At 41.1% G+C, this 27,464-nt stretch overlaps 1 protein-coding gene across 6 annotated transcripts in view; it reads left to right on the top strand.

Annotated features, from left to right (window-relative positions):
* Nucleotides 1-27,464, top strand: part of Ppp3cc (protein phosphatase 3 catalytic subunit gamma) — a 73,749-nt gene that overhangs the window by 15,268 nt on the left and 31,017 nt on the right. For 5 of the 6 annotated variants that reach the window (XM_034497887.2, XM_034497884.2, XM_034497888.2 and 2 more), the window contains exons 2-4: nt 7,595-7,792; nt 8,349-8,473; nt 19,671-19,782. In XM_034497887.2, coding sequence (XP_034353778.1) covers nt 7,595-7,792; nt 8,349-8,473; nt 19,671-19,782 — 435 coding nt within the window. Of the gene's footprint in view, nt 1-2,486; nt 2,645-7,594; nt 7,793-8,348; nt 8,474-19,670; nt 19,783-27,464 lie in introns of those variants that run through there. The other variant, XM_034497885.2, reaches the window with a different exon arrangement.

Raw genomic sequence — 27,464 nt, forward strand, 5'->3', positions numbered from 1 at the left:
AGGCTCCCTTGAAGTTGCAGGTCAGTTTGTGGACTGGGATACTGAGTGTCTAGGGGCACTCAGAAAACAGTGCCCGAGCACAGGTGACCTGGACTGCACGGTGGCGTTTGCTTTGCTTCTGCTTCTCTGCTTTGCTGGTCTTAGTACATTCCTGAGCATTTCAAGTAGTTTGTGGCTTCTGTTTTCTTTCTGTCTCCACCTCTGATCATTCTTTAGTTAAATCAGGGTATTTACCACTTAAGGGAAGTAAGCCAATGAGATCTGTACCCTTGCTTAATGGTTGTAAATGTCTATCAAGCTGTTTGTGATAAATATTTTGACCTCAAGCACTGGCCCATTTCCTGGATGATGATTTGTTCTGTTGTCTGGTTGACAAAGGCACCAGAGTGGCATTGAGGGTTCTGGAGATGACACATTGGGTATCCCAGGCAGAAACTCAGATAAGAATTTGTATTTAGTTTGAAATAATGTTCCATGTATGTCATAATCAGTTTGGATCTTCCTTTTTATTTGTTCATCTGCTTGTTTTGTTTAGGGGAAATATTATGTATGTGTGCTTATGATGTGTGTGTGTGTGCCCGCACACACGCATGTGTGTATATGTGTGCGTGTTGATGTGTGGAGCATGCATGTGTGTGTACATGTGTGTATGATTTATGTATGGGTGCATGGGTGTGGGGGCATTCATGTGGAGGTCAGAGGACAACTGTGTGGAGGCAGGGCTCTTCTTCGACCTTCAAGTGTGTTTCTGAGACAGAGCTCAGGTCACCAAGTGTGTACATGAACCACCTTTACCTGCTGAGCCATCTCACCAGTCCATAAGTTTTTAAAATTTAATTTGCATTGTTTACCTTTACAAGAATCTGAATAATAATTCTAGTATTTGTTGATGGTCAAGGGTAAAGGTCTTTGTAGTACTAACAATAAAGGAAGGGGTGGGAGCCTGTTGACAGTCTAGAGTCTTGAACCATAGAGAAAAGAACAAAATAGATAAGAGATTTACTTTTTTTGCTTGCTCTGTTGCTTTTCTTTCTTAAAAAAGGGGGAAAAAGATTAGATTTATTTCACAAGCAGAGAGATCCAGAGGAAACTGGGTATTCTCTGAGAAGGAAGAAGCAGTTGTGGGCAGGCACTCATGGGGTGGGGGGCAGTTAGGGACAAGCAATTATCTGGTGAAGGTGAGACAGTGAAGGGCAGGCCCTCATCATGTACCTGCTGCTAGAGTAATAACAGGTGTCAGATTGTAAGTAGACATTTGCCATCTGGGCAGGCACTAGAGAGTGTGTAAACCAGAGAGTTGTTAGACGTTGCAAAGCTGTAGTGTTAGGTTGACTCTAGTGCCTGCAGTTGCCTTTGACATATGTGTTAGAGAGTCTTGTCTTAGACATGGAGCTGAAGGCTTTACCTTGGGTTTTGATAATCTGTGATGCATATTATGGGTTGTTGTGCTCACTTTATCTGTTTTATGAATCATTGTGCAGACAAGTTGTGGCTTCTCTTTTAAGTTTTTGGAAAAAAAATTGATGATTTACATTTTATGTGCTTTGGTGTTTTGCCTGCATATATGTGTGTGTTAGATCTCCTGGAACTGAAGTTACAGACAGTTTTGAGCTGCTGTGTGGGTGCTGGGAATTGAACCCATGTCCTCTGAAGAGTAGCCAGTGGTCTTAACCTTTGAGCCATCTCTCCAGCCCTTAAAGATTTATTTATTTATATGTATGAGTATTTTGCCTGAATGCACAATACACAATGCACCACATGCATGTCTGGTGCAATGGATCCGCTGGAGCTAGAGTTACCGACAGTTGTGAGGTGCCATGTGGGTGCTGGGAATTGAACCCCGTCCCCTAGGGAAGCAGCCAATGCTCTTAACCACTGGGCCATCTTTCCAGCCCCTCTCTTTTAATTTTGAAAGACAGCCATTGTTCGTTTCTTGTGTATTTGTGGGGTTAAGGGTGCATCTCGTGGTGGAGCCATACTTCATGCTCATCGTGCTTAAGGACTATCATCGTCTCTGGCACCACCACTTCTGATAGTGTATTTGTAAGCTGGACATGTCTGTAATCTCTGCATTGTTGAGGCAGAGAAGAAAACCAATGCAAGGTTGAAGCTAGCCTGGTCTGTATACTGTGTTTAGTCAATCCAGGGCTATAATATCAGGAGGCCCTACTCAAAAAACAGTCAGACACCACCAACTGATCAACCAAAACAAAACCAAAGAGTAAGTAATTATAATTATTGAAAAGCTGTAAAAAAGACTTTTGACTTGAAGGATTAGCCAAGTGCCTGTATTAGTTTTCTCTCCTTTTTCAGGTAGGGGTATGCAGTACCGGGAATTGAACTTGGGGCCTCACTCAGACTCAGCAAGCACTCTACCACTGAACCCCAGCCCTGGCCTTTTTACTTCCAGTAACTGGCCATAGTGTCAGCAAGACCTCCAGCTTTTACAGACTGTGTCACTCCTGCCTACCGGTGGAAGCTACTTCACTTCCTCCTGAACCTGGGAAGGCTTGAGAATGCTCGAACGGTCTGAGTTGGAAGTGATGTGGTGTGGCATATGAGGCTCTGGTGTGAAGCTCACAGCTTCCTTGCTCTTTCCGGATGCTTGTCCTTGGAACTCAGTCACATGAAAGGCCACATGCAGGTATTCTCATCAACAACCTGAGCTGAGCCTCAGCTGACAGGATACAGGATGAGTGAGTGGGCCGCAGCACTCAGATGATTTGAGCCCCGGGCTGCCTGATGTCTGGCTGCGAGAGAGAGGCAATCCTGCTGTGTCTCCTCTGAGCTCATAGTCTACAAGTCTAGAGAGCTAATACGTGATTATTGTTTTGCCACTATGTTCAGGGTAACAAATCAAAGATTGTGGGAAAGAAGTACACAGGAGTTAGTGGAGGGTGTCATGCCTAGAGCTTCAGCTCTTGGGAAGCTAAAACAGGATTGTCTAGAGTTCAGGGCTGGCCTAGGCTACATAGAGATGCTGTCTCAAAAGCAATAGCAAACCAAGGCTGTTGATATCAGTATAACTTGTAACAATAAGTAAAAAAATAAATAATTTACTTAATAGTAAGAAAACATTTAAATAAATTGATACACATTTTCTATCAAGGAAAAATCTGTCTTCAAAAGAAAACAGTCAGTTCTGCTATAATCAATGTCAAAATGGTCACAGTGTACACACATGTAAATAAAGATGATTAAGAACAACAATGACAAAAAAATTGTAGGCCTGGGGAAAATAGCTCATGAATAGAGGCTTCCTAGAAGGAGCGGGGCCTTAGATAGAACTTCAGCATTGCCAAAATCCAAAACAGACAGCAAGTGAAAAAAAAGGAAGGTTCAAGGTGACCTGATACATAACTGTAACTAGGTAAGATTATCAGTACAGTGCTCCAGGTCCTCTGCGTGAGCACCTAATTATTAAAACCATGGCTTCAGATTTTTTTGTTGTTGTTGTTGTTTTTTTCAAGACAGGGTTTCTCTGTGTAGCCCTGACTATCCTGGACCTCACTCTGTAGACCTGGCTGGCCTAGAACTCAGAAATCTGCCTGCCTCTGCCTCCAAAGTGCTGGGATTAAAGGCATGTGCCACCACTGCCTGGCAGCTTCAGATTTCTTAAAACCTTCCTCTTTCAACCAGTTTGATTTTGAACAACTGGTAGAACTGTCCAGATTGTCCTGAGCATACAATATTAAAACTGCCAGCCCCTCCCTGCTGCCTTTAGTCTAATCTCTGGATTTCTTATTTTCTCCATCTCTGTCTCTGGATTTTTTTTTTTAAACTTTAAATGTTGAAACTCAACTCCCAGACTTCACAGTGCTCTCTACCAACCCTCTTGGATCAAGCTAAGCTTCGTGAGTCTTAACTGCTTTTATGATCTTATAGGAACTTAAAAGATGGTTTTGCTAAGAAGCACCAAAACCTGAATAAAATGTTGGCATCTGTGACTTTATTTTGTATGTCTCTTTTTCTATGTTAAACTTTGGGTCTGATTCCTACTCAGCTGTGTACATAGACATACTAATTACTTTTAAGAAGTGTCTATCTAAAAACTGCTAATATAAAATTTGTTAGCCATGAATTTGCCTAACCTCTCTGTAAAATACAAGAATGAAGACACAGTAATCTTAGATATTTTTTTTTAATTCCAGAATTTTGTAGGCAGATCATACTGTGATGATACTACCCTGCTAAGTACTAGTGGTTATCCCATGAAGAAAACTAAGGCAACTCCCTTATACAAAAGCAATCTCTTGAGAAGTCTGTTCCCCCCCAAGCAGTAAAGACTCTCATGTAGTAGCCAGCAGAACCTTGCAGGATCGACCAAGACAGTGGTCAACCTGACCATCCTGATCTAGGTTGCCTGTGTTATCAGTCACACTGACGCGCCAGTTGTGCAACACCCACTGCCCCTTCTCCTCATTCCTTTCAGAAACCCGAAAACAGATCTTAGGTCACCAGGCATTTCTGTTCTTCCTAGTGCAGCCTTGATCTGTCTTTTCAGTTGACATTTGAGATAGGTGGCCAAACCTAGTCTCTTGTGAACCTTCAAGTCAAGGATTTTGACCTAAACTCCTACAAAAATCTTGCATTTCAGCTTTCTATTTAAATATAGACCCTTTACATAATCATTGTCATCGTCATCATCACCATCACCGTCACCATCATCACCATCACCATCACCATCATCATCATCATCATTTTCTTATGTTAAAACACATCTCTCACTCTCTCACTTCAAAGGAAATAAGAGCCAGATATGAGTGACCATGATCCAGGGATAAGATCTTTGCTGTGACCTGATATTTGACAAATAGCAACTGAAGAAGGGATGGTTCTTTTTGGCTCTCAGGTTGAGGCTGTAGTGTATCATGATAGGGAAAGATGTAGCAGCAAGAGTGGCTCTAGCTGCTGGGGCAGAAGTGTGAGGCTGCTGGTCCCACTGTGTCCACTTAGGAAGCAGAGAGAGAGAGAGAGATGCTAGTGCTAGGAGCTGTCTGACCCTGGGTGCCAGCCCCCACGATCCCCTCACTCTTGAACTTTGCTTAACTGTAAAACCATCACCACGTGGACAGTTCTGCTGGCAGCTCAAGATAAAGCTTGGGTCCCTCCTGCAGCCATCATAACCTCTGTGCCCTTTTGTGTCTGAACTGGGAAACCCTTTCTCTAGGTGGATGTTTTTGAGTAGGGAACCCCTTCAGCTGCATTCTTAACTTCTGCCCCTTCTTTCAAGAGATTTTCTACTTTAATAAACTGGGGCCATTGAGTCCATTTCCTGTTGGCCCAGTACAAACTGGAAGATTCTTCTTTAATGATACTAATCTCGTACAGTAGAGATGTGTTCACAGTAATAGCCCCACTTCTCAGTACCAATTTTCATATAGGCAGGGTTTTATAGAAGAACCAAACCAATAAAATGTGTATTTTCTATTATAAAAGAAGATCTGTTAGGTTGACTTATGTAACAGGGTCAGTCCAGTGGTGGTCATCTGTGTGGTGGAGAGTCTGAGAGCCCATTAGCTGCTCAGTCCATGAAGATAGATACTTTAAGCAGTATGAATCTGGCACTGAAGGCCTGAGCTCCCTGCAAGAGGCAGTGCTGGGAAGCAGAGGAAGCTATACTCTGAAGGCAGAAGTAGCAAAAGATGCACCTGCTTGAGAAGGCATGAGGGGAGGCCGCAGGTGCATACCACCTTTCCCTTGGACCCCTTTATTCTGGGTTTCCTGTTGGAGAGTGCCCACTGACTTTGAGAATAGGTTTTATCCCCTCAGTAAGGCTCCTCTGGAAGCACCTTCACAGACATACTGAAAGGTCTGTCTTTTGAGTGTTTTTAAAGTCTTCAGATTGACAAGATGAACCTTTATATGCTGAATAACACATTTCAGCATGGAAGAGATTATATGGACTTCTTATAGTTGCAGGAGAATCATAAATCTAGGTAACGAGTTAGCAGTTTACAATGAAGTTAATAAGTCTTAGATGTTATATGAGTGAGCTTCTTAGCTTTGGGGTTGGTGGAATCTAGCAGCCTGCTAAATTAATTCATTTCAAAGCTTTTGCCTGGTAGTTGAAAGTTATGATAGGCCAAGCATTGGAAGTGAATATTAAATGGCTTCAGGGTCCTATGTTGCCCAGTTTGGTCTTCAACTATCTTTGTGTCTGAGGATGACCTTGAATGTCTGTTCCAACTGCCTCTACGTTCCAGTGATGGGATTAGAAGTGGGAGCCACCTGGGCCTTAAATAGGCTGACTAACTTTGTGAAACAACAGATAGATAATCTGATAGCAAAATCTGTTCAGATACATTATCATAAGTTAGCTATGGAGGACCATGAGACTTAAGATGAGGTTATTACTCTATCCAGGGTGTTCCCAAGTCCCATCTCTACCCAACTTAAAAGAGGGGACTTCTGCCCCTAGACCAAGCAGAGAGGGGCCACCTAGAACCCCATCTGACTGGCGATCTGAATTCTTGCTTAGGCTGCGAGGCTAAAGCACTGCAAGGAAATATAAATAAAAGTTAAAAATATGTTTCTGGGTTCCCTGAGGGACAAGCCTGACTGCATAGGGGTTGATGTCAAAAGTATCCCCTCTCCAGGAAAAAGACATCAGGATGGGTATGGCCCTCATGCCTCACTGGACAATGACAGGAGGACCAGAGCCATTACAAGGTCCCCTTTAATTACTGGAGGTCAGGCCTCTATCCCCACCTTGGCAAGATTAGAATCACCACAGCCCTTCTATACTTGGAAAAGGGAGGAGATGTCAGGGGCAGCCCTGCTTATACACTGAAGGCCTAAAATCAGCCATAAGCCTAAAATCAGCATTAGGTCTGACATACATGCCTGCTAACACAAAGTCTTGGGTCTCTATGGAAAAACACTGAAACAGATAGCTATAAGCTATTGTAAATAGGCAACTTTTGTGGAAATCTACCAACCTGAGTAGTCATAGACCTTGTAAATAGGCAGCCTTGGCGGATAGTTCCAACTTAGATAAGGACAAGTGAATCATAGGCAGAGTCATAGTGATCTGACCCCTGAACCTTCACCCAGCTGATACCCTGTTCTGAAAGATATCTGTACTCCCCCTGAACACCTATGCTTCTGTGTCACCCCCTTCCCCACATCCTGCATTTTTGTGTTTATAACCCTTGTGTTAAAAAGTAAAAATTATGATTTGATAATAAAATAAAGATAGAAAAAAAGTGGGAGCCACCAAGCCTGTTTTATGTGAGAAGGGGGATTGAACCCAGGGCTTCGTCCATTCGAGGGAAGCACTCTACCAACTGAGCTACTTCTTCAGTCATCTGTTTCACTAAAACATATGTGTCTTTTGCATTCGTTCATTCAGTGTGTGTGTGTATGTATGTGTGTGTATGTGTCATAAATGTACACAGACTTAACCATATGACTTGAACTGTGACCATTTTAAAATTAGAATTGTCAATTCTGATACACAGTTTCTTAGAATTTTTCACATTCTAACACTGTGAAGTTATGATTGCTTATTAGACTTAGTTTATTTTAAAAAGTATGACTGTGATCGTTATCAGTACATTTAAATATTTGAAATTATTTTTTCTCTTCCTAGCTGTCCCCTTTCCTCCAACCCGACGGCTAACTTTGAAGGAAGTATTTGAGAATGGGAAACCTAAAATGGATGTTTTGAAAAACCATTTGGTAAAAGAAGGCCGGGTGGAAGAGGAGGTAGCCTTGAAGATAATCCAAGATGGGGCTGCCATCCTGAAGCAGGAGAAGACTATGATAGAGGTGGAGGCTCCGATCACAGGTGTGAATGCACGTGCATGGCAGCCCTTAGGCTTGTGCTAATTTTGAGAAATGATTACCAAAAGCCAAGTAAAATGAATTTGATAAATATTTCTAGGAATTTTGAAACAATCTAAGGATTGGTAAGAAAAACTTTTGTTCCTTAAAAAAACAACATTAGGGTCCGGAACTTGGTGGCTGAGAGCATGTACTGCTCTTGCAGAAGACCAGAGTTTGGTTCCAAGTGTCCCTATTATATGGTTCACAACCACTGTAACTCCCAGCTGTAGGGAAAATCCCACACCTCTGGCCCCTGTGAACACTGACCTACACACCGCTCTCCCCAGGCAGATGCACACATACACACAAAATTAAAAATAAACCTTTTTAAAAAGGAAACATGCTATTAACTGCTTAATATTCCTAATAGGGGCATTGAGTTCTGACTGAGTAACTAAATACACAGAAGACCAGTCAAAAGCCAAAGTGATTAAATTCAAAGTTAAACTTGGCCCCTCTTGCCCTAATACTTTTTTCTTTCTAATTCACAATTTTCTCCTCATACCTTTCTTGCCTAGTGTGTGGTGATGTTCACGGACAATTCTTTGACCTGATGAAGTTGTTTGAAGTCGGAGGATCACCTAGTAATACTCGCTACCTCTTCCTGGGTGACTATGTGGACAGAGGCTATTTCAGTATAGAGGTAAAATTAACCTGGCTGTGCTGTCCCTGTTATACCACCTTGTAAAAGATCTGCTCTCCATTCCTTCACAGAACAGATTAAGATATGAATGCTGGTAGAATTTATCCACTTTATCACTTTTGACATTCAACTAATAGAGAAATGTTTTATTTTTTTAAAAAATTTATCCTTTTAACCTGTAGAAAACCTGTCATATAAATGGCTATATTAGGCTAGTTTTGAAAACAGCTATTTGCTAAGTTTTTCTCTTTAAAGATGCTGTCTGGGCTTTATAGAAGGGACATACATAGCTTTTCACTCTTTTTTTTTAAAGATTCATTTATTTATTATTTTGTTTATGGGCATACACTGTAGCTGTCTTCAGACACACCAGAAGAGGGCATCAGATCTTATTACAGATGGTTGTGAGCCGCCATGTGGTTGCTGGGAATTGAACTCAGGACATCTGGAAGAACAGTCGGTGCTCTTAAACCGCTGAGCCATCTCTCCAGCCAATAGATTTTCATTCTAAAGTATCTAAGTTAACTTCCTTAGCCATAACTCTGCAGGCAACTCTTGGGTTAACTTCCTGTGAGAAGTAGGCACTGCTAAGCTCCTTGCAGGAGGGATTCTGATCTCATTGCCCATGACTGGCATTAATGTTCACTGGAAGGCAAAAGGTGAAGCGAAGCTAATAAAAATTGGCAGTTTACCTTTATCTGTTTTAAGAATTAAATGATGGGAACATGAGTAGGATTAAACACAAGTATGTGCTTTTTTTGTGTGTAAACAGAAAATGATTTTAGGACCCTATACAAAGGCTTGAGTACCATGTAATTATAGCACATCTGTGTTTACGATGTGCTTCACAAATAAAAGATCCTGTCTAAAGAAGTCTTCATAATCAAATTTGTAATATGCCCTAGAAAGAGCAGGAGATGACAAATTCTGTAGTGTTTTAGTGTCTTTAGGTTGTGTGCTCTTCATAGTGTGAGGATTTTACTGTATTAGCTTGCTCTGGGTAGACAGTCTTCTCCTCCTTCTCCTTCTCCTTCTTCTCCTTCTCCTTCTCCTTCTCCTTCTCCTTCTCCTTCTCCTTCTCCTTCTCCTTCTCCTTCTCCTTCTCCTTCTCCTTCTCCTTCTCCTTCTCCTTCTCCTTCTCCTTCTCCTTCTCCTTCTCCTTCTCCTTCTCCTTCTCCTTCTCCTTCTCCTCCTCCTCCTCCTCCTCCTCCTCCTCCTCCTCCTCCTCCTCCTCCTCCTTCTCCTCCTTCTCCTCCTCCTCCTCCTTCTCTTCCTCCTCCTCCTCCTCCTCCCCCTCCCCCTCCCCCTCCCCCTTCGCCTTCCCCTTCTCCTCCTCCTTCTCCTCCTTCTCCTTCTCTTCCTCCTCCTCCACCTTCTCCTCTTCCTCCTCTTCCTCTTCCTTCTTCTCTTCCTCCTCCTCCTTCTCCTCTTCTTCCTCTTCCTCCTCCTCTTCCTCCTCCTCTTCCTCCTCCTCCCCCCTCCTCCTCTTCTTCCTCTTCTTCTTCCTTCTCCTCCTTCTTCCCCTCTTTTTCCTCCTTTTCCTTCCATTGTTTTTAAATGTAACTCAACTGTCTTGCTCAGTTTTCAAAGAAGAGTCAGTTCTGAAGATCCAGAAAGAACAAACAACAAAATATTTTTATTTTACTCTTCAGTTAAATAGCAGTATAGGGAGGTAGGGATGCAGCTCAGTGCCAGAGTGCTTGCCTCGCATGCACAAGCTCTGATAGTAATTCCCGGCTCTGCAAAAACATGTGTGTGTGTCAGGAGGGTAGACACTCTAAGTCAGAAAGTTCAGTTTTATCTGTTGCTACCCAAATTCATTTAGTGTCCGATTGAGAAGGACAAGGGATAGTGCTATAGATTAAGACAAAAACTCAGTTCATTACACTGCTGTGCCTTGTCCTGCTCCTCATGGATAGCCTCTAGGCAGGTGTTGGAAAGAGTGGAAGTCATGCCTCTAGACTGTGTTCACTGAAACCTTTGCTATTGCAGAGCCAGGAATTAACATCAGGGCTTGTGTGTATCAGTAGATAGTGCTAATGGGTGGGTGTTTAAAAGGCAGAAGGTAAGAATAAAGAATATTTTCAATTATCTAGTCGTTGTTTTACTTAAATATATTTTTGTTGTTTTGGGTTCTTCTTCCTCTTTTCTTCTCTTTCTTTTCCTCCTTCTCTTCTTTCTTCTTTTTCTTCTTTGTATTATTATTATTCTTTCATTTTTAAAAAGAATTTATTTATTTACTTATCTGAGCACACTATTGCTGTCTTGAGACACACCAGAAGAGGGCATCAGATCCCATTACAAATAAGCCACCATGTGGTTGCTGGGAATTGAACTGAGGACCTCTGGAAGAGCAGTCAGTGCTCTTAACTGCTGAGCCATCTCTCCAGCCCTATTATTAACTCTTTAAATCCTGACCACAGTTTCCCTTCCTCCTCTCCTCCCAGCTCCTCCCTTTTTTTTGTCTTTGTCTAAGCAGTATTTCATTTGATTTAGGCTGGCCTCAGAGTTGCTGTATAGCTGAGGATGACCTTACTGCTGATGCTCCCATGCTGTGCTTCCTTGATCCTTACATAGTACTGAACATTGAACCCAGGATTTGGCGTATGCTAGGGAGATACTCCACCAACTGAGCTAATCCCTAGCCACAGGGACAACGTAGTAACCATAAATATTAGGGCTGGAGAGATAGCTTAGCAGTTAAGAACACAGCCTACTTTTGCAAAGGACCTGGGTTTGATTCCTAGTACCCATGTCTTCATGTGGCCCACAGCTGTCTTTAACACTTGCTCCAGGTGCTTCTGACCTCTGTAGGCATATGGTCTCATGTGCACACAAACACAAATATACAGAACCTTTAAAAATTAAATCTTAAAACAAATTTGACAAAGTATTTTCTAATTATTATTATGACATACAGTTAAGTAAAAATAGGACTTTAAAGTTTTTAATTTTAAAGTTATTTATTTTTAAGCGATGGGTACCACTGAGCTCTATCCCAGCCCTTGGGATTTTGTTTTATTTTGGAGGCAGGTGTCTTTGTTCCCCAAGTTGGTTGGTTGGTCTGTCTTTCCTCCCCCGGTCCCCACCCCAACCCCTCTCCATGGGTTGGTTCTCTTTGTAGCCCTGACTGGCCTGGAACTTGGTTGGTCATGAATTTCTGCTTCAGCCTCCCAAATAGCTGAAACTATAGGCTTATGCCTTCTTCTGGCTTTAGTTGCTGATTTTAAAATAGTTTCAATTCATTGATACAATTACTGACTCCCATTCTAAAATCCACACTGAGTTTTGTACCTATATACCATTTTGAGGAAATTTTCTGTTATATGGTTTTCCCTCCTTTATCAATAATTTCCTGAGTAACAACTTTATAGCAGGCTGTAGAATCCAATCTAGAATGAGATTCAGGTGGAAGATGTCACTCAGCAGTAGAACACTTGCCTGTTCAAGAAGGTCAGAAGATAGCACTGGATCCTGGAAATGAAGTTACAGGAGGATGTGAACCTCCATGTTTAGCTCCTAGGAACTAAACTCAGGTTCTCTGCAAGAGCAATAAATGCTCTTAACTGCTGAGCCATCTCTCCAGCTACCACTCCTCCCAGTTGTTTGAGATAGCATCTTATTTAGCCCAGGCCTGAAGCTTGTTAACTAAGGCCGACCCAAGTATTAGCAGCATAAGCATAAACCACCACGTCCAGATTACTTTTAGCTTTTGAACACTGTTGTTTACATTTTTATTACTTTCAATTTTTTAATTTGTGCATGGGGGAAAGGGGAGGGAGGGAGGGAGAGAGAGAGAGAGAGAGAGAGAGAGAGAGAGAGAGAGAGAGAGAGAGTTGATGCTATTTGTATTGTATGGCAGAGGAGGATCATTCAGTCCATTTTCTAGGACCTGGAGTTATAGGCAGCTCTGAGCCTCCAGATCCAAGGGGAGTGAACTCAGGTCTTCTGGAAGAGCAGCAAGCACTCTGAGCATCTCTCCAGTCCCTGTCTTTTTATATTTTTCTTCTGGTCCCCGACGCCGTAGCTACATACTGTACTCCTGAACTATTCCCTTGCTCTGACTTTTTGTTGTTCTTTTAATTTTTTCTTATATTTATATGTATTTTTAATATCAAAAGTCCTTTTTTAGATTTAATCATTTATTTTGAGTATGGGTGTTTTACCTGCATATATGTCTGTGTACCATGTGTATGCAAATGCACACAGAGGCCAGAAGAGGGTGTCAGAACCTCTGGGACAGGAGTTACCTGTGATTGTAAGCCACCACGTGGAGGCTGGGAACTGAATCTGGATTACTTGCAAGAGAAGGACTACTGAGCTGTCCTTCTAGACTCTTGTATGCATGTTTTTTTTAAAAAAAAAAAAAAAGAAAGAAAAAGAAAAAAGAAAAGAAAATTAGAGGGCTGGAGAGATGGCTCAGTGGCTAAGAGCACTGACTGCTTCCAGAGGTTCAGAGTTCAATTCCCAGCAACCACATGGTAGCTCACAACCATCTGTAATGGGATCTGATGGACTTTTCCTGTGTGTGTGAAGACCTATACATTAAACAAATAAATGTTTTTTTTTTTTAAAAAAAAAGAAAAGAAAATTAGGGCAATCATGGATATTCCTTTTATAATCTTTTTTCCATTCAACATCATATCAAAAGCATTTTGTCATCAATTTTTCTTTGATGACATGTAATTAGTGGCAGAAATGGTTTACTTTACCATGCCTTTAGTGTTGGATAAATAGGCGTATAGAAGTTTGCTTATTGCCTTCTCCTCCTTCTCCCTTAGTAACAAAGCCTCTGTTTTGTTCCAAAAAGTGGGACTCAGGTAGCATGGGGAACTTTCAGACTCAAGAAAGGAAGGCTTTTATTCCAGGCCAGGAAATAATTTCTGATTGTTCTGAACTTGTTAAAGTAAATCCTGCCATTTGTGATAGCCTCGGGATAAGCATAGTTTCCTTCTGCCCATATAAGACATATGTGACATATAAGACAGTTCTCTAACGCTATTCTTGGTCTTTGTTTGCTTGTCTGTCTTATGGTCATCTTTCTATGTGAAAAGGCTCTTGGAAAGTTAAAGCTTTGGGCTTTGCCTTGTTTTGTTTGATGCAGAATCTCATAAAGCCCAGACTGGCCTCCGGTTCATTGTATAGCCAAGGGTCTCTGAACACCTTCTACCTTTGCCCTCCTCATGCAGTGGGTGCAGGCTAAAGCTCTAGGACGTCTATTCCACCCTGTCAAGTTAAATGTGAATGTGTGTCCCTAGGCAGCCATTTCACAGCTGTGAGGACTGTCCTTCTGTGAGGCACAGAGTAACGAGTAGCAGGAGTGGGCCTGGCTTCTATGTGACAGGATTGAGGCCATCACTGAACATCTGTCTCTCCACCTCCTGTGTAATGAGAATGCTAATTGGCTTTGTGGCTATGTCTTAGATTTTAATTTTTAGATTATGTTATGCGTGTGTGTGTGTTTATATGTACACCCATAGAAGTCAAAGGACAACTTATAGGAGCCAGTGGGTCCTAAGATTTGAACTCAGGTTATTGGGCTAGCAACAAATTCCTTAACCCACTGAATTATCTCTCAGGCCCAGCTAATTAGATTTTGTGTCACTATACTGAAAATGGCACAAACTTATTTTCCATTCTTGCTCTGTACATTGCTGAAGTTAGTGTCATTTTGAATATTCCTTGAATTTAAAAAGATGTATTACTGTATGGGGTGGAGTGGGTGGCTGTGCATGCTATATGTGTGAGTGTGTATGCTACAGTGCACAGAGGGCAGAGGACACCTCTGTGGAGTTTGTTGTGTCTTTTCACCTTTATGTGAGTTACCTGATTGAATTCTGGTCACCAGGCTTACAAAGCAAGCCCTTTGCCTACTGGTTATCTCACTTGAATATGTCTTTAATGGCATTACAGACTTTAAATCAAATTCTTAAACTTAAGTTCTTGATTTTCTACTAAGAATCTTGTATGCTAATTTCTAAATAATTTGTTTACCATGTATGAAACTGAAATCAGTAAGGGATAAAGGGAGATAGGAACAATTAATTTAGATGGATCATTCAGAGTAGGCCTTTCAGAGATGATAATATTTAGGTAGAACTGGAATGACCTTCAAAAGAAAGCACAGCTGAGTGGCAGTCCCTTGTACCCAGAGGGCATAGAGAATGGATGCTCAGTGACAGGAACAGCCCGGATAGTAGCAAGGCTAGGGCAGGGCAAAACCACAAGGAGGAAGCGAGAGCAGGAGCAGACAGGCAGGCTGGCAGAGCTTAGGTGTTGGCACACCTTGCAAACCATAGTCATGGAGTTTAGATGTCTTCTCCATGTGATATGGAGCACTTGTGCTGTTATTTTCATTGCTATTTTTTTCTGATTTAGGAGGCTTTGAGAGGAGTAGCACAGCCATATTTATGTTTTACAACAATAACACTTGATTGTTATGTAATCAGTGGGCAGCTGGAGCCTAAGAACAAGTACAGACTCCACTTAGGAATGTTATCTAGTATAGCTATTATCATATATATATATTTATAATCTAGTATATATAGTATCCAGTATATGTCGAGTCCTTGGATCTGAAATGATTGAGACCAGATGGGGTTCTACAGAGGTTTTCAAGTATTGAAGCATTTGCATAGATTTTGCCAGTGGAGCATTTCTTATCCAAAAGTCAAATCTTTGAAATGCTCCAACGTCAAATCTTTTGGAGTATCTCGTTGGTACGATATTAGTTTCAGATACTGAGTATTTCAGATTTTGGAATTTGCTAGTCAGTCTGTGATATGGATAAGAGATATCAGTAACAGATTAGGATGGACAGAGAGACAGACACATGCACATGCGTACACACACACACACAGAGAGAGGGAGAGGGAGAGGGAGAGGGAGAGGAAGAGGGAGAGGGAGAGGGAGAGAGAGAGAGAGAGAGAGAGAGAGAAAGAGAGGCACACATTCTCTCTCTCTCCTTCCCTTTTTAAAATAAATCTAAAGGAAAGTATCAACCTTATCCCACTCAGGGGTTCTCACACTTTCTGTTTCCTCTACAGTGTCAGGCGTATTAAAGTTTCCCGTGTTTCTTAAGTAGATAAGCGTGCATTTCATATATTTCTGTCTCTATAAAGGGTAACATTATCCCATACTCTTTTCTATATTGATTTTTTTTCACCTAACTAGAAATGACTTGAAAACAGTTTACATGGTTCGTCCTCATTCTTTGTTATAATGTCATGGCATTGCTTAGCCTGTGTGTGTGTGTGTGTGTGTGTGTTCATTGCCAGTATTTTACTATGATAATGTTGTGAACTTTTGCATTGTCTTTACCGTACAATTTCGTGCAATTTTTTTTCTTTCCTTTCCTTCTCCTCCCCCGCCCTTTTTTTTTTTTTTTTTTTTTTTTTTTTGATAAGGTTTCTCTGTGTAGTCCTGGTTGTTGTCCTGGAACTTAGACCAGGCTGTCCTTGAACTCAGAGTTTCTGAGTGCTGGGATCAAAGGCATGTACCACCACCCAGATTTTTTTTAGATATGTTTTATATATATGAATATTAATCAACATGTATGTGTGTAGCCCATGTATGTACCTGGTACCCTAAGGTCAGAAGAGGGTACCAGGTACCCTAGAACTGGAGTTAATAGACGATTGTAAATCACCATGTGGGTGCTGGGAACTGAGCCCAGGTCCTCTGGAAGAGCAATGAGTGCTCTTACTGCTGAGCCATCTCCAGCCCCAGTGCCCCTTCATTCTTACATAGATAGAAACATGTCTGTCTGGATCTCTAAGTCATTAAAATGTCTTCCCTACAGCCATGCATTCTTGTTGAACTAAATTTTAACCCTTGGATCCCTCATTTGTTTGTCACTTGTTGGGTGCTATGTAAGATTAGATCTAAGCTTATTTTTTTGAAATGGCATCTAACCCCAGAGCTGTTTTATTAAAAAGCTCCTTACCTCAGTGATCATTTTTTTCCTGTTTTTATGAAATGAGGTTTTATACCTAGCTAGCTTCCAATTCAAGGCAGTTCTGCCGTAGCCTACTTGGTGCTGGGGTTCCAGGATGAGTGCCATGCACAGCTTTTACCTGGTAATTTGAGATGTCACCTTTATTATGCACAGATGTTCATATGAACTTGGATCTGTTTCTGGATTACTAGAAGATTGAGGCATGTGGTAGGGCACAGGGGTTTTATTTTATTTGAGCTGAAGTTTTATTATGTAACAGGTTAGTCTATAACTTCTTATGTAGTCTAAGCTAGCCTTGAGTTCATGCTCTTTTTGCCTGAGTACAGGGGTGACAGGCCTATGTTACCTTGTCTGGCTCAGGACATTATGTTTTTATTTCTATATTTGGTTGTTGTTGGTGGTAGCTTTTTTTGATACAATATGTCATATAGACTAAGCCCTTGACTCACTGTATAGCTGAGGTTGACCTTGAACTACTGGTTCCTCACTGATTCTTCTGCTTTCATTTCTTTTTTTTATTGGATATTTTATTTATTTACATTTCAGATGTCATCTCCTTTCCCCATCCTCCCCCCCCACAACCCCCCTATTCCATCCTTTCTCCTTCTTTTTTGCTTTTATACCATTTTAATTTCATGCAAGTATTAAAGTCAGTTCTAGGTTGAGGAACTAGCAATACAATAAATCCAAATAGTCAAGGAACAAGCAAGACAATAAACACCGATAGTCAAAGAACAAGCAAGGCAATAAACAACGGTCTGTGAACACTCCTGTGATCATTGTTTCTAAGGGCTTATCAGGATGACCAAAATATCTGAGCCTACTTCCCTGTCCTAGCCCAAAGTCATTTTGGGGTTTGAAGCCTACTTCTTTGTTCTAGCCTAAGATTTAGATTCCTGCCTGTAATTACTTCTTTGTTCTCACCTAAGATTTAGATTCCTGCATGAATTTACTTTTTTGTTCTAGCCTAAGCTTTAGATTCCTGCCTGCAGCCCATTTCCTTGTCCTTGGCCAATGTTCAATTCCTGCCAGGCAGCCCCAAAAGCTCTCCACATCTCCCCCTTTTTATTGCATAAACAAGACTGTGCCTGTCTTGGGTTGTTCCGACAAGAATGCCTTTCTTACCCATCATGGAATATGCATTATCAAAAGCAATGCATTTCTGTCTTAGGTTGGTAAGGCTCTGTGCATAATCTTACTCGTCCTTGGCTTGCCAGCCTGTTAATTTAATAACTCTGTCTGGGGGTCCATTTTCAGTTTCAAGTCATGTACTTTGGCTGCCAACATGATGATGTTGTTAAAAACAATCTTTAACACGATAGACAGAAATAAAAGTATTCCCAGGACAAAAAGGGATAGCATGATCAAGCTATATATGCCATTCTTGAAGCTTGACCAAAATGGAAATACTGACCTCAAGCCATGGATAATTTTTTTTTAAAGATTTATTTATTTATTTATTTTTAACTTATAGGAGTACACTGTCACTGTTTTCAGACACACCAGAAGAGGGCATCAGATCTCATTACAGATGGTTGTAAACCACCAAGTGGTTGCTGGGAATTGAACTCAGGACCTCTGGAAGAGAAGACAGTGCTCTTAACCACTGAGCCATTTCTCCAGCCCATCCATGGATAATTTTATCAGCATTATCTGCAGCATCAAAACTCAGCAGAGCAGCATTCTTTAAATTCATAATCTCACTGTGCAAAGTTAAAACATCCAGAGAGGTGTTAGAATTATGCCAAATACTCTACAAGTGTCTTTAAACTTTTTTTCTAATTATAATGACTATCATTGTAAATTTTAGAAGTAACACAACTCCATTGGTATTTGTCATGACACTCGAGATGGCTCTTTACTCTTAAACTCTCAACCTCTTTCCAATAATTTGAATAAGGTAAAGAGCATCAATGCGTTGTTCCAAATGCCTATCTACATCCTCTTATATACTGAACACATTAGTAACATTTTTTTTGCTAAATGATTAACAAAAGTAGCTGTCTTAACTTCTTGTGTCAAAGCAATTGCAGAAGCAGTGGTACTAGCAATTAATGTAATGAAAGCTGTTATACCAGCATTTACTTTCATTTCTTAAGGGCTAGAATTATTTATGTATGCTTATGGGTACTGGTGTTCAACTCAGGACCTTGTGCACACTAAGCAGGTACTCTACCAACTGAGCTATATCCTCTACCTTTTGTTGCTGCTCTTGTAAATATTATTCTGGGGGGGGGATAATCACCCTACTTAGACCATATAGTTCTCAAATGAAAGGCGCAAAAAACTTTAGATTTAAAGTAAGCCTTAAAGCACTAGACCTGGGCAGATATCAAGCCGCTATGCTATTTTGTCTACTTCACCATCTATAACCCCAGCATATCACTGTGTGTTCTGCCTGCTCCTACTCTAACAGGCCGGCCCTCATGGCCATGCTCTCATCTCATGGTCCACCTCTCCCATAGTGGCTTCTTCCTTCTCTTCCTGCCCCTTGTTGTGGTCCCTGCCTGAGACCCCAAGCCTGGGAATCTTCGATCTGCCCCCCTCTCTTCTGTCCAGCCCAAGCTGTAGGCATCTTTATTAACCTGTCAGGGCTAACTTGGGGCAAGGTTTATACCACAAAAGCTGGTATATGTGAGGATCTGCTCGTCTTGGAACAGTCAGATCTTGGGGTATAGAGTTTAACATTTGAATATCAGCAGCACCAGACCAACCGCCTTACATGTTTATTTATGTATTCAATTTTATATCCTATTTTGCTGAATTCTTTTATTAAGCTGCTTTTATTATTGATTTTTCTGGGTGTTTTAGTTATACAATTATATTGTCTGCTTTTAATTTTTCCTTTGCCCATTCTAAAGCCTTTACTTGGTTTCATTTGTCTAGTTGTATTTGCTAACACCTCTATTGTAATGCTAAATAGTAACAAATAGTTAATATTTTTGCCTTGTTCCTGGTCCTGGTGTTTTTCCATTATAAAACAATGATGCAAACTTTACAACTATAATATGTATGTGGGTAGCTTTGCCCAGAGAGTCCTGAATATTTAGATACTTAGGAGAGGTTTTTATGAAGGCTACCAAATTTAAGGGTAACATGCAAAAGCTAGAAGGTGACATTTACAACTTGGGGGGCTTATAGTGAGACATACCATATAGCACATCGTTTGGATTTAGATAAAATGTGTTTATATATTGTCATGGTCATGAATAACATTTACCCTCTAATTGTGTCTCCTAGTGTGTGCTGTATCTATGGAGCTTAAAGATTAACCATCCTAAAACATTGTTTCTGCTTCGAGGAAATCATGAATGCAGGCATCTTACAGAGTACTTCACCTTCAAACAGGAATGTGAGTATACGTCTCTCCAGAACAGTTATCTCAGGTGCTGCCATACTCAGTTAAGATCATACCTTCAAAATGAAAAAATCAGGCCAGGCTCGGTGGCTCAGCACTTGGGAGAATGAGGCAGAAGGATCACCACAACTTTGAAGCCAGCTTGGGCTATAGAGTGAGATGCTGTTTAATAGAATATGGAGAAGAAAAGTTAAATGCTCTTACATTGCTTCTTGGAGAATGAGTTTGTCCAGCACCCACTATACTCATGTTGTGGTCTCCATTTGACAGGGTTTCATATGCTTATATTGAGTCATGTTGCTAGTAGTGTTACTGGACATAGGTTATAATAGCTACCTTCCTGGTACCTTCCAGGATAGCCTGAAATGAAAGGTCAGAATTATTAAAGGAAATTGTAAGCCTGGCTTGATGGACATGTCTGTAATCCCAGCACTTGAGAGGTAGAGGCAAAAGGATTAGGAATCAAGGCCAACCTTGGGTATGTGGTGAATTCAAGGTCAGTGTGAGCTATATGAAACCTTGTCTCAAAAAACAACAAAAGAGAGAGGAAAGTCTGTTGCAAGTAAAGGATCTTCAGATCATTCCAACCCCAGAAACTTCCTGAAATATCACACTATCAGATAATAACCAGGAAGGGTTTCAAAGTAGATTTAAATTGGTGTCAAATATTTGGACAGCAATTTTGAAATATTTGTGAAGATTACATTTGTACTTGTGAAATATACATTCTCTTTCTCAGTGTTTTGACTTGTCAAATATCATGCAGACTCCATACTGCTGCTAAAGCAACTGACAACTGTCAGGAGTTTAGTGACTCACACAGGGTTCATGTCACAGCAGAAATCAGGATTCTCTGGTAGGCTTTGCTCAGCTGGGACCATGGTATATGAAGACTGTATTAGAGTCTTCCTCTGAGGTTAGTAGTCCTTGCAACCATGGCTTAAAGTCCTTACTTTCCTTCTAGCTCCTAACTGGGCGGTGAGGAGGTCACTCTCAGTTTTTAATGATTGCTTTCAGGTTTTTGACATATGGTTCCCAAAGGTAGTTCCTAGTGTAGACATTGGCTTTCTTCTGGCCCAGCCTAGATGAGTCTTTGACTTCTGCAATCAGCTAGCTGGCAGAAACCTCTGCTCTTACAGTTGGTGTGATCAGGCCAGGTCCATCCAGAAGACTCTTCCCTTTCCATCCAGTGAAGTGTAACAGTGAGAGGCTCATCATAGTCAGAGTCCCATGGACTTAAAGGAAGTGTATGATTCTACAAAGTGGAAGCCATTGGAAGTCATGTGACAGTTTGTCCAACACAGATGAGCAAAAAACAGTAGGCACTTGCTTCTTAAGGATGCTCATTGCAGTGTTAATTATAACAACAAAAAATAATTATATGCCAATAAAGGGCCAATTATTACAATATACTAGTATCAGAAAGGGGTGTGGGAGTATAGGAGTTAGAAAAGTGTGGAATCCAGTCTTTCCTTTCACTTTTATTTATGTGGGTTCCCAAAACTGAACTCAGATTCACAGGCTTACACAGCAAGTACTTTACTTGCTGAGTCATCTTTCTGCCCCCGCCACCCCCGCCCCAAATAACTTTTAAAGCAGCACTAGGCCACTGTTTAAACATTAAGGGTGCATCTGTATGTGCTGTGTGGTGAGATGCTGAGATGTGCTGTTAGCTGAGAGGAGCCATTGGCTCTAGTGTTTACTTCTCGTGCTGGGTTCAAGGTTCTTATTTTAATGTTTGAAATATTTGAGTTATTTTTTGCCACTATTTTGTACTACTTCTATCATTTTTAAGCTGCTAACAACTTAAAAATGACACAGTGTTTAAGTGGCTTTTCTTTTCTCTCTTTCTTTCCTTCCTTCCTTCTTTCTTTCTTTCATTCATTTTTTTTTTTTTTTTTGCAACAGTGTGTGTCTGTGTAGCCTGGCTACACAGAGCTGTCCTGGAACTCAAGCTGTAGATCTAGCTGGCCTGGACCTCAGAGATCTGCCTGCCTGTCTCCTGCTGGCAGTGCTGGGGTTAAAGGCGTGTGCCACCACTGCTTAGCTTAAATAAATACTTTTTAACTTTTTAAAAAATGTTGTATATGTGCATGAGGAGCATGCCATGGCTTATATGGAAGTCACAGAGCTGATTTTCTCCCTTTTACCCTGTGGGTCCTGAGGATTAAATATAGGTACAGGCTCAGCACAAGAGCTGTGTCCCACTGAGACATGTCTCTGGCCCATGTACAGGTTTTTGAAGCTCTCCTTGTAATCCAGCTGTATACAGTTGGTTAAGAATTACTGCAGAGCCAGTGAGATGCCAAGCACTTGCTACTGAGTCTGATGATCTGAGCAGTCCCTGGGAAGCAAAGAACTGATTCCTGAAAGTCATTCTCTGCCGTCCACATTTGTGACATTATACGTTTGTGAGCATGGACATACAAGACGTAAAAGAAACAAAAGCATGACTGTGCCAGTGTCTTTGAAAAACTCTTGGACTATTTGAAGATTTTAAAGTACTTTAAAATTTCTCTAACATACTGGTTTTGCCTAAAAAATTAAATAATATGTATAAAACAGGCAACCAAGGACCTGGAATCTGCTTGATGGACATCAGCTACTTGCACTGAGAATTAAGTGAGCAGCAACCTCGCTGCAGATGCCTTGTTCTGAGTGAAGTGCTATGCTGGTTTCCGTTTTGACACAGGTCCTCTGCATTACCCTGGCTATGCACAGCTCATTGGTTCAGGCCCTTTGCTTGGCTTGGTTTTTAAGGGACATTACTGTAATTTCCCCACCTGTTCTTCCCTTTTAAGCAATGGTTTTCATTTGTTTGTTCTTTTATGGGGTTTGGTGCTGGAGGGTGAAGCAGATTTCGTTTGTGATCAGCATAATTGGTTCTGAGTATTTTTAGAAGATAGAACAATAGGTTCAGGAAATGCTTTTAAGTTTCTTATTTTGCCCAGAGTTCCTCAACTCACATCTTTGTCTTCTGGCTTTCAGTGTGCTTCTAGCTGTACTTCAGCCCAGTCACTCCGTCTGCTGACACATTAATGTACAAATATAAAACGTTATTCCTATATAAGGAAAGAGCATGTGTATATGTGTTCACTGATAAGCTGATCTTGTCTATGGGCCACTGTGGCTTTTAGAATCAGAACCATATAATTACTGCTAAGTGACGCTCAGTTGCAGAGTGTGCAGCTGCAGGATTTTAAGAAGTGTGGTTTTCTTGTCTCAAATCAGGTTGGTTTTTTTTTTTTTTTTTTTTTTTTTTTTTTTTTTTTTTTTTTTTTTTTTTTTAACAGTCCTATTTTTACTTTTTGCTTTAAGAAAGAGTTCCCCAGGTTGGCTTTGAATGTTTGGGCCCTCACTTAGCTCCTAAGTAGCTAGGATCACAGGCCTATGTCACCAGTGTCACCAGGCCTGTATCACATTCATTCTTACTTATATTGAAAGATTTATTTTATTTTATTTGGTTTTTTGAGACAGGGTTTCTCTGTGTAGCCCTGGCTGTCCTGGAACTCACTCTATAGACCAGGCTGGCCTCGAACTCAGAAATCTGCCTGCCTCTGCCTCCCAAGTGCTAGGATTAAAGGCGTCGCCACCACCACTTCGAGAGATTTATTTTAATTTCTCTTGTTTTCTCTAAAGCACAAGAAAATTTAATAACAAAGAAAAAAATAACTGATGTCTTTGGGAGGAGGTGTTTTTAAGACAGGGGCTTGTTAGACTACCCAGGCTGGCCTTGAAGTACAGAGTACCCCCTGCTGGCCTCATACAGTCAGTGTGCCTCCTGCTTCATCCTCCTGAGATAACAGGCATGTGTTGCAGAGCCTTGCTAACAGTTAAGTTTTTACATGTGGTCTTTTGCTGTCGTGTACTTAGAAAGCAAAAAGTAGAGTGAGGGTTTTTGACCCCATCTCATGGTTTTGGGTCCAGATTTATCAAGTTTGTTGTTTCATGAACTTCTTTTTGATAGTTTACTGATGAGTTCCAGAAACTCTTGTAATTTTCTAAAGAAAACTACTGTTTGAACAGATTTTTAAAGAACGAATATTGTGCATTACATTCTTTAGAGTAGCAGATTGGTGTGGTTAGAGGTTAGATTATGGTGTATCCATAAAGTCAATGGATAGTTTGTTTTCTTTTTAATTACTAGGCTGTTCTCATAAGAAAGACAGAATTTTACCTTATTCCTTGGGATTTCTCAGCGAGGCTAGAGAATTACAGTGGTTTTCAAATTCGAGTTGCACGTACCATTAGTCCTCGGCACAAGAGACAGTGGACCTGGGGACCTAGGGCCAGAGAGAGAGGAGAGACAAAGACAGGGGGTGAGGGATGGGGTCTTTAGTGAGTGCAAATGGCTAGGTTATGGTTTCCTATAAATGATACTGACTCTCAAAACTTTTCCTGGAATTCTTTTACAATTTTGTTTTATTGCTGGCCATGGGTGGGGTGATGCTTGCCTGTAATCCCAGTATTTAGGAGATGAGTTGAGGTCAGATTGGAGTATATGAAACCTCTTTTAACTACATTTTATTCCATCCTGTTGTATTATTGGCAAGAGTTAAAACTTATATAAGTTTTCATGAAAATAAAGCTCTTGAATCAGTTGATTTGATGTTTTGGAATTATATATTTTAGTATTTAAATTGTTTAAACTTAAAAATAATGGTAGGTACAGTGGCACATGCCAGTAATTCCAGCATTCTGGAGGCTGCTAGTTGAAGGCCAGCCTGAGCTTCATAGCAAGATCCCATGTTGAAAATTCACAAGATGCGGGTGTAAACATTTGGTAGAGCACTTGCCCAGCATTCTCAAGGCCCTGGGTCCCAATCTCAGCACCATAATTAGGGAGAGTCTGAGAGGGTAGTTAGGAATGTGAACATGTTTGAGCTCTGCCACTGAGAAGTTGCAGTTCTGGGCACTGGGCCTAGTTTTCTCCCCTTCTAAGTAATTGTGTTTATATTTATGTGTGTGCTTATATGTATGTCTATGACCACATATATGCCTGCTGCTCTCGGAGGCTAGACAAGGGCATCTAATACCCTGGAACTGGAGTTACATACCGTTGTGATTTCACCTGATTTGGCTTTTGGCCTCCTGTTTTGGTTTACAGAATGGCTCGGTACTCTGTGCATACTTGCTGTCCTTCCCCAGATCTGGCATCTGGTTGGAAGTAAGCTAAGGACTTTTTCTGAGTCATTGTTAGGATAAAAGGCACTCTAGATGATGGTATGGACCATGAAGTAGAATGTCACTTAGACTCTTACCTATATTAAAGTTTAGGACTCTTATAAAGGAATTGACGTTGGTAACAAAGGTGATTCTGTCTTTGGGTTTTTAGGAGGAAATATCTGACCACATATTAAAGATTTTTTGTTTGCTTTTATTTTGAACAGATGTTATACTCACAGATGGATCTGCTTTTGAAATAGCAAAGTGAGGCTGCCTTAGTCATGGTTCTCATAAACTGAGGTCATGTTAAAGTTACATATGCTATTAAATACACAGGCTTAATCGCCTCTGTGCCAGTGTGAAAAGAACCCACAGATTCCATTAAACCCAAACCTGGGTCTCTCAGTATCTACCACAGAGAAAAGGCCTGTATTGTCATGAGTGGGAGGCCTGCTCACCTTTGTTTACACTTCCCTTTGTTAGAGATGGGGTTTCTCTGTGTAGCCATAGCTATCCTGGAACTTGCTTTGTAGACCAGGCTGGCCTGGAACTCACAAAGATTCACTTGCCTGTGCTCCTGAGTGCTGGGATTAAAGGTGTGTGCCACCATGCCTGGCTCCATTTAGTTTCCTTTAGGAATCTCTAGTCTTTCCCACTGCCTGGATCCTGCACTCTGGTCCAGATTAAGATTCATTAGCCTTCTCTTTATTCCTTAAAGCCAATACCAGGCTTTGACTTTGCAGTGTGCTATTCTCTAGAAGTTTACAGATTATAAGAAGAAAACAAACACAATCACTACCATCAAGATAATAATTTGCTGGCTACAGCTCTGTTCTCTTGTAGATGACCTAATCTTCACAGGGTCTTGGAAGAGAAGGGATTCTTTGGACTGTAGGGCTGCCTACGTGTATACTGTCTAGTCTTCTTTATCAGCATTCACCTGAAAGGCACAGCTTGACTTTGAAACCTAAGGTCAACTGTATAATCTGAATTTTATTACTCTAACAAAAGACCTGAAGCTGGGTACCTTATAAAGAAAAGAGCTTTGTTTAGCATATAGTTTGGGAGGTTTCAGGGTATGGTACCAGCATTGGTTTTGAACTGATGAGGACATCATGTTGGGAGAACACATATAAGAGGGAGAGAGAGAGAGAGAGAGATAGAGAGAGAGAGAGAGAGAGAGAGAGTGAGTCGGGTGGAGAGAGATTGGAGAGAGAGATGAGAGAGGAGAGAGAGAGAGCTGGTAACATCCCACACTGAAACCCACACATCCTTTGAGAGATACATTCAACTCATAACCACACCATAACATCAAGAAGGAAAATGCTTTGGTTTATTTTATTTTATTTTAAAAGCCCATCTTTAGAGTTCTTACCTGATACATCATGTCTTTTTCTTCCTGGAGAATTGTGGCAAACCTACAATTGGCCCACTTGGGAGTGTTTCCTTATACCATGTGGTTCCAACTTGACAACCACATCAAAATATAAGATGCGGGAACTGGAGAGATGGCTCAGAGGTTAAGAGCACTGGCTCCCATGGAACTGGATTTAAGGAGAACTGTAAGCTGCTGTATTGGGGGAAACCTAGGTGAAGTTCCCAGCACCCACATCACACTGGGTGGCTCCCAACTGTCTTTCACTCCAGGTCCAGGGGCTCTAATGCTGCTTCTGCCCTCTGAGAGCACCTGCACATACACAGTGCATGTAACTTAGGTAGGCATACATACACAAATAAAAAATAAATTCAAAAAATGAAAAACAGTTGTTACATAAACCAGAATAGTAAAAATTTGCTTACACATTTTTTTTTAATGAGCCGAAAAGGAAGGGCTGGAGAAATGACTCAGTGGCTAAGAGCTGCTCTTGCAGAGAGGACCCAGGTTCAGTTCCTAACACCCACATGGCAGCTTACAACTCTTCTGAACTTCAGTTCCAGGGAATCCAGTGCTTTTCTGGCCACCTCACCAGACATGTGTTCAATGCATGAATATACACACAGGCAAAATACTCATACACATAAAAATAATAAATCTTTTTTAAAAACAGAAAAAAAATGAGCGAAGAGGTTTCTGATACAGAAATAGTTCTGTGGGGACAGTTGCACATGGGGTGGTGCTGAGATATACTTTGCCTTAGAAGCCCCAGGGATCACCAATGCCAGCATTGTTCATAAACACTTTAATGGCAGAATTTGAGGATCCCCAAAGGACCCTCAGGAGCCTAAAGGCATAACCTTCCTCCAGGTAAATGATGCTGACTAATAAGACATGGGTAGCCAGCTGCCTTATCAGGTTTTCAGGGCAACAGAGCTAGAAAGTTAATCTAAGGTCATACCTATCTTTAGAAAGGGAAGGGTGTTCTGTCCGCCTTTGTGTGCAACTCTTAAAGGACATCTCTGGGACAGGGTCTTCAGACTGGCCTGTCACCAGTGGCTTCTGAGCTGGCTTCACCTGGTTAGTCTTTTCAGTATGGCACTGTTCATCCCCTGACTTTGTCCTCTTTGGGTAG

This window comes from Arvicanthis niloticus, chromosome 3 (genome assembly GCF_011762505.2).
Source record: "Arvicanthis niloticus isolate mArvNil1 chromosome 3, mArvNil1.pat.X, whole genome shotgun sequence".
Classification (NCBI taxonomy): Eukaryota; Metazoa; Chordata; class Mammalia; order Rodentia; family Muridae; genus Arvicanthis; species Arvicanthis niloticus.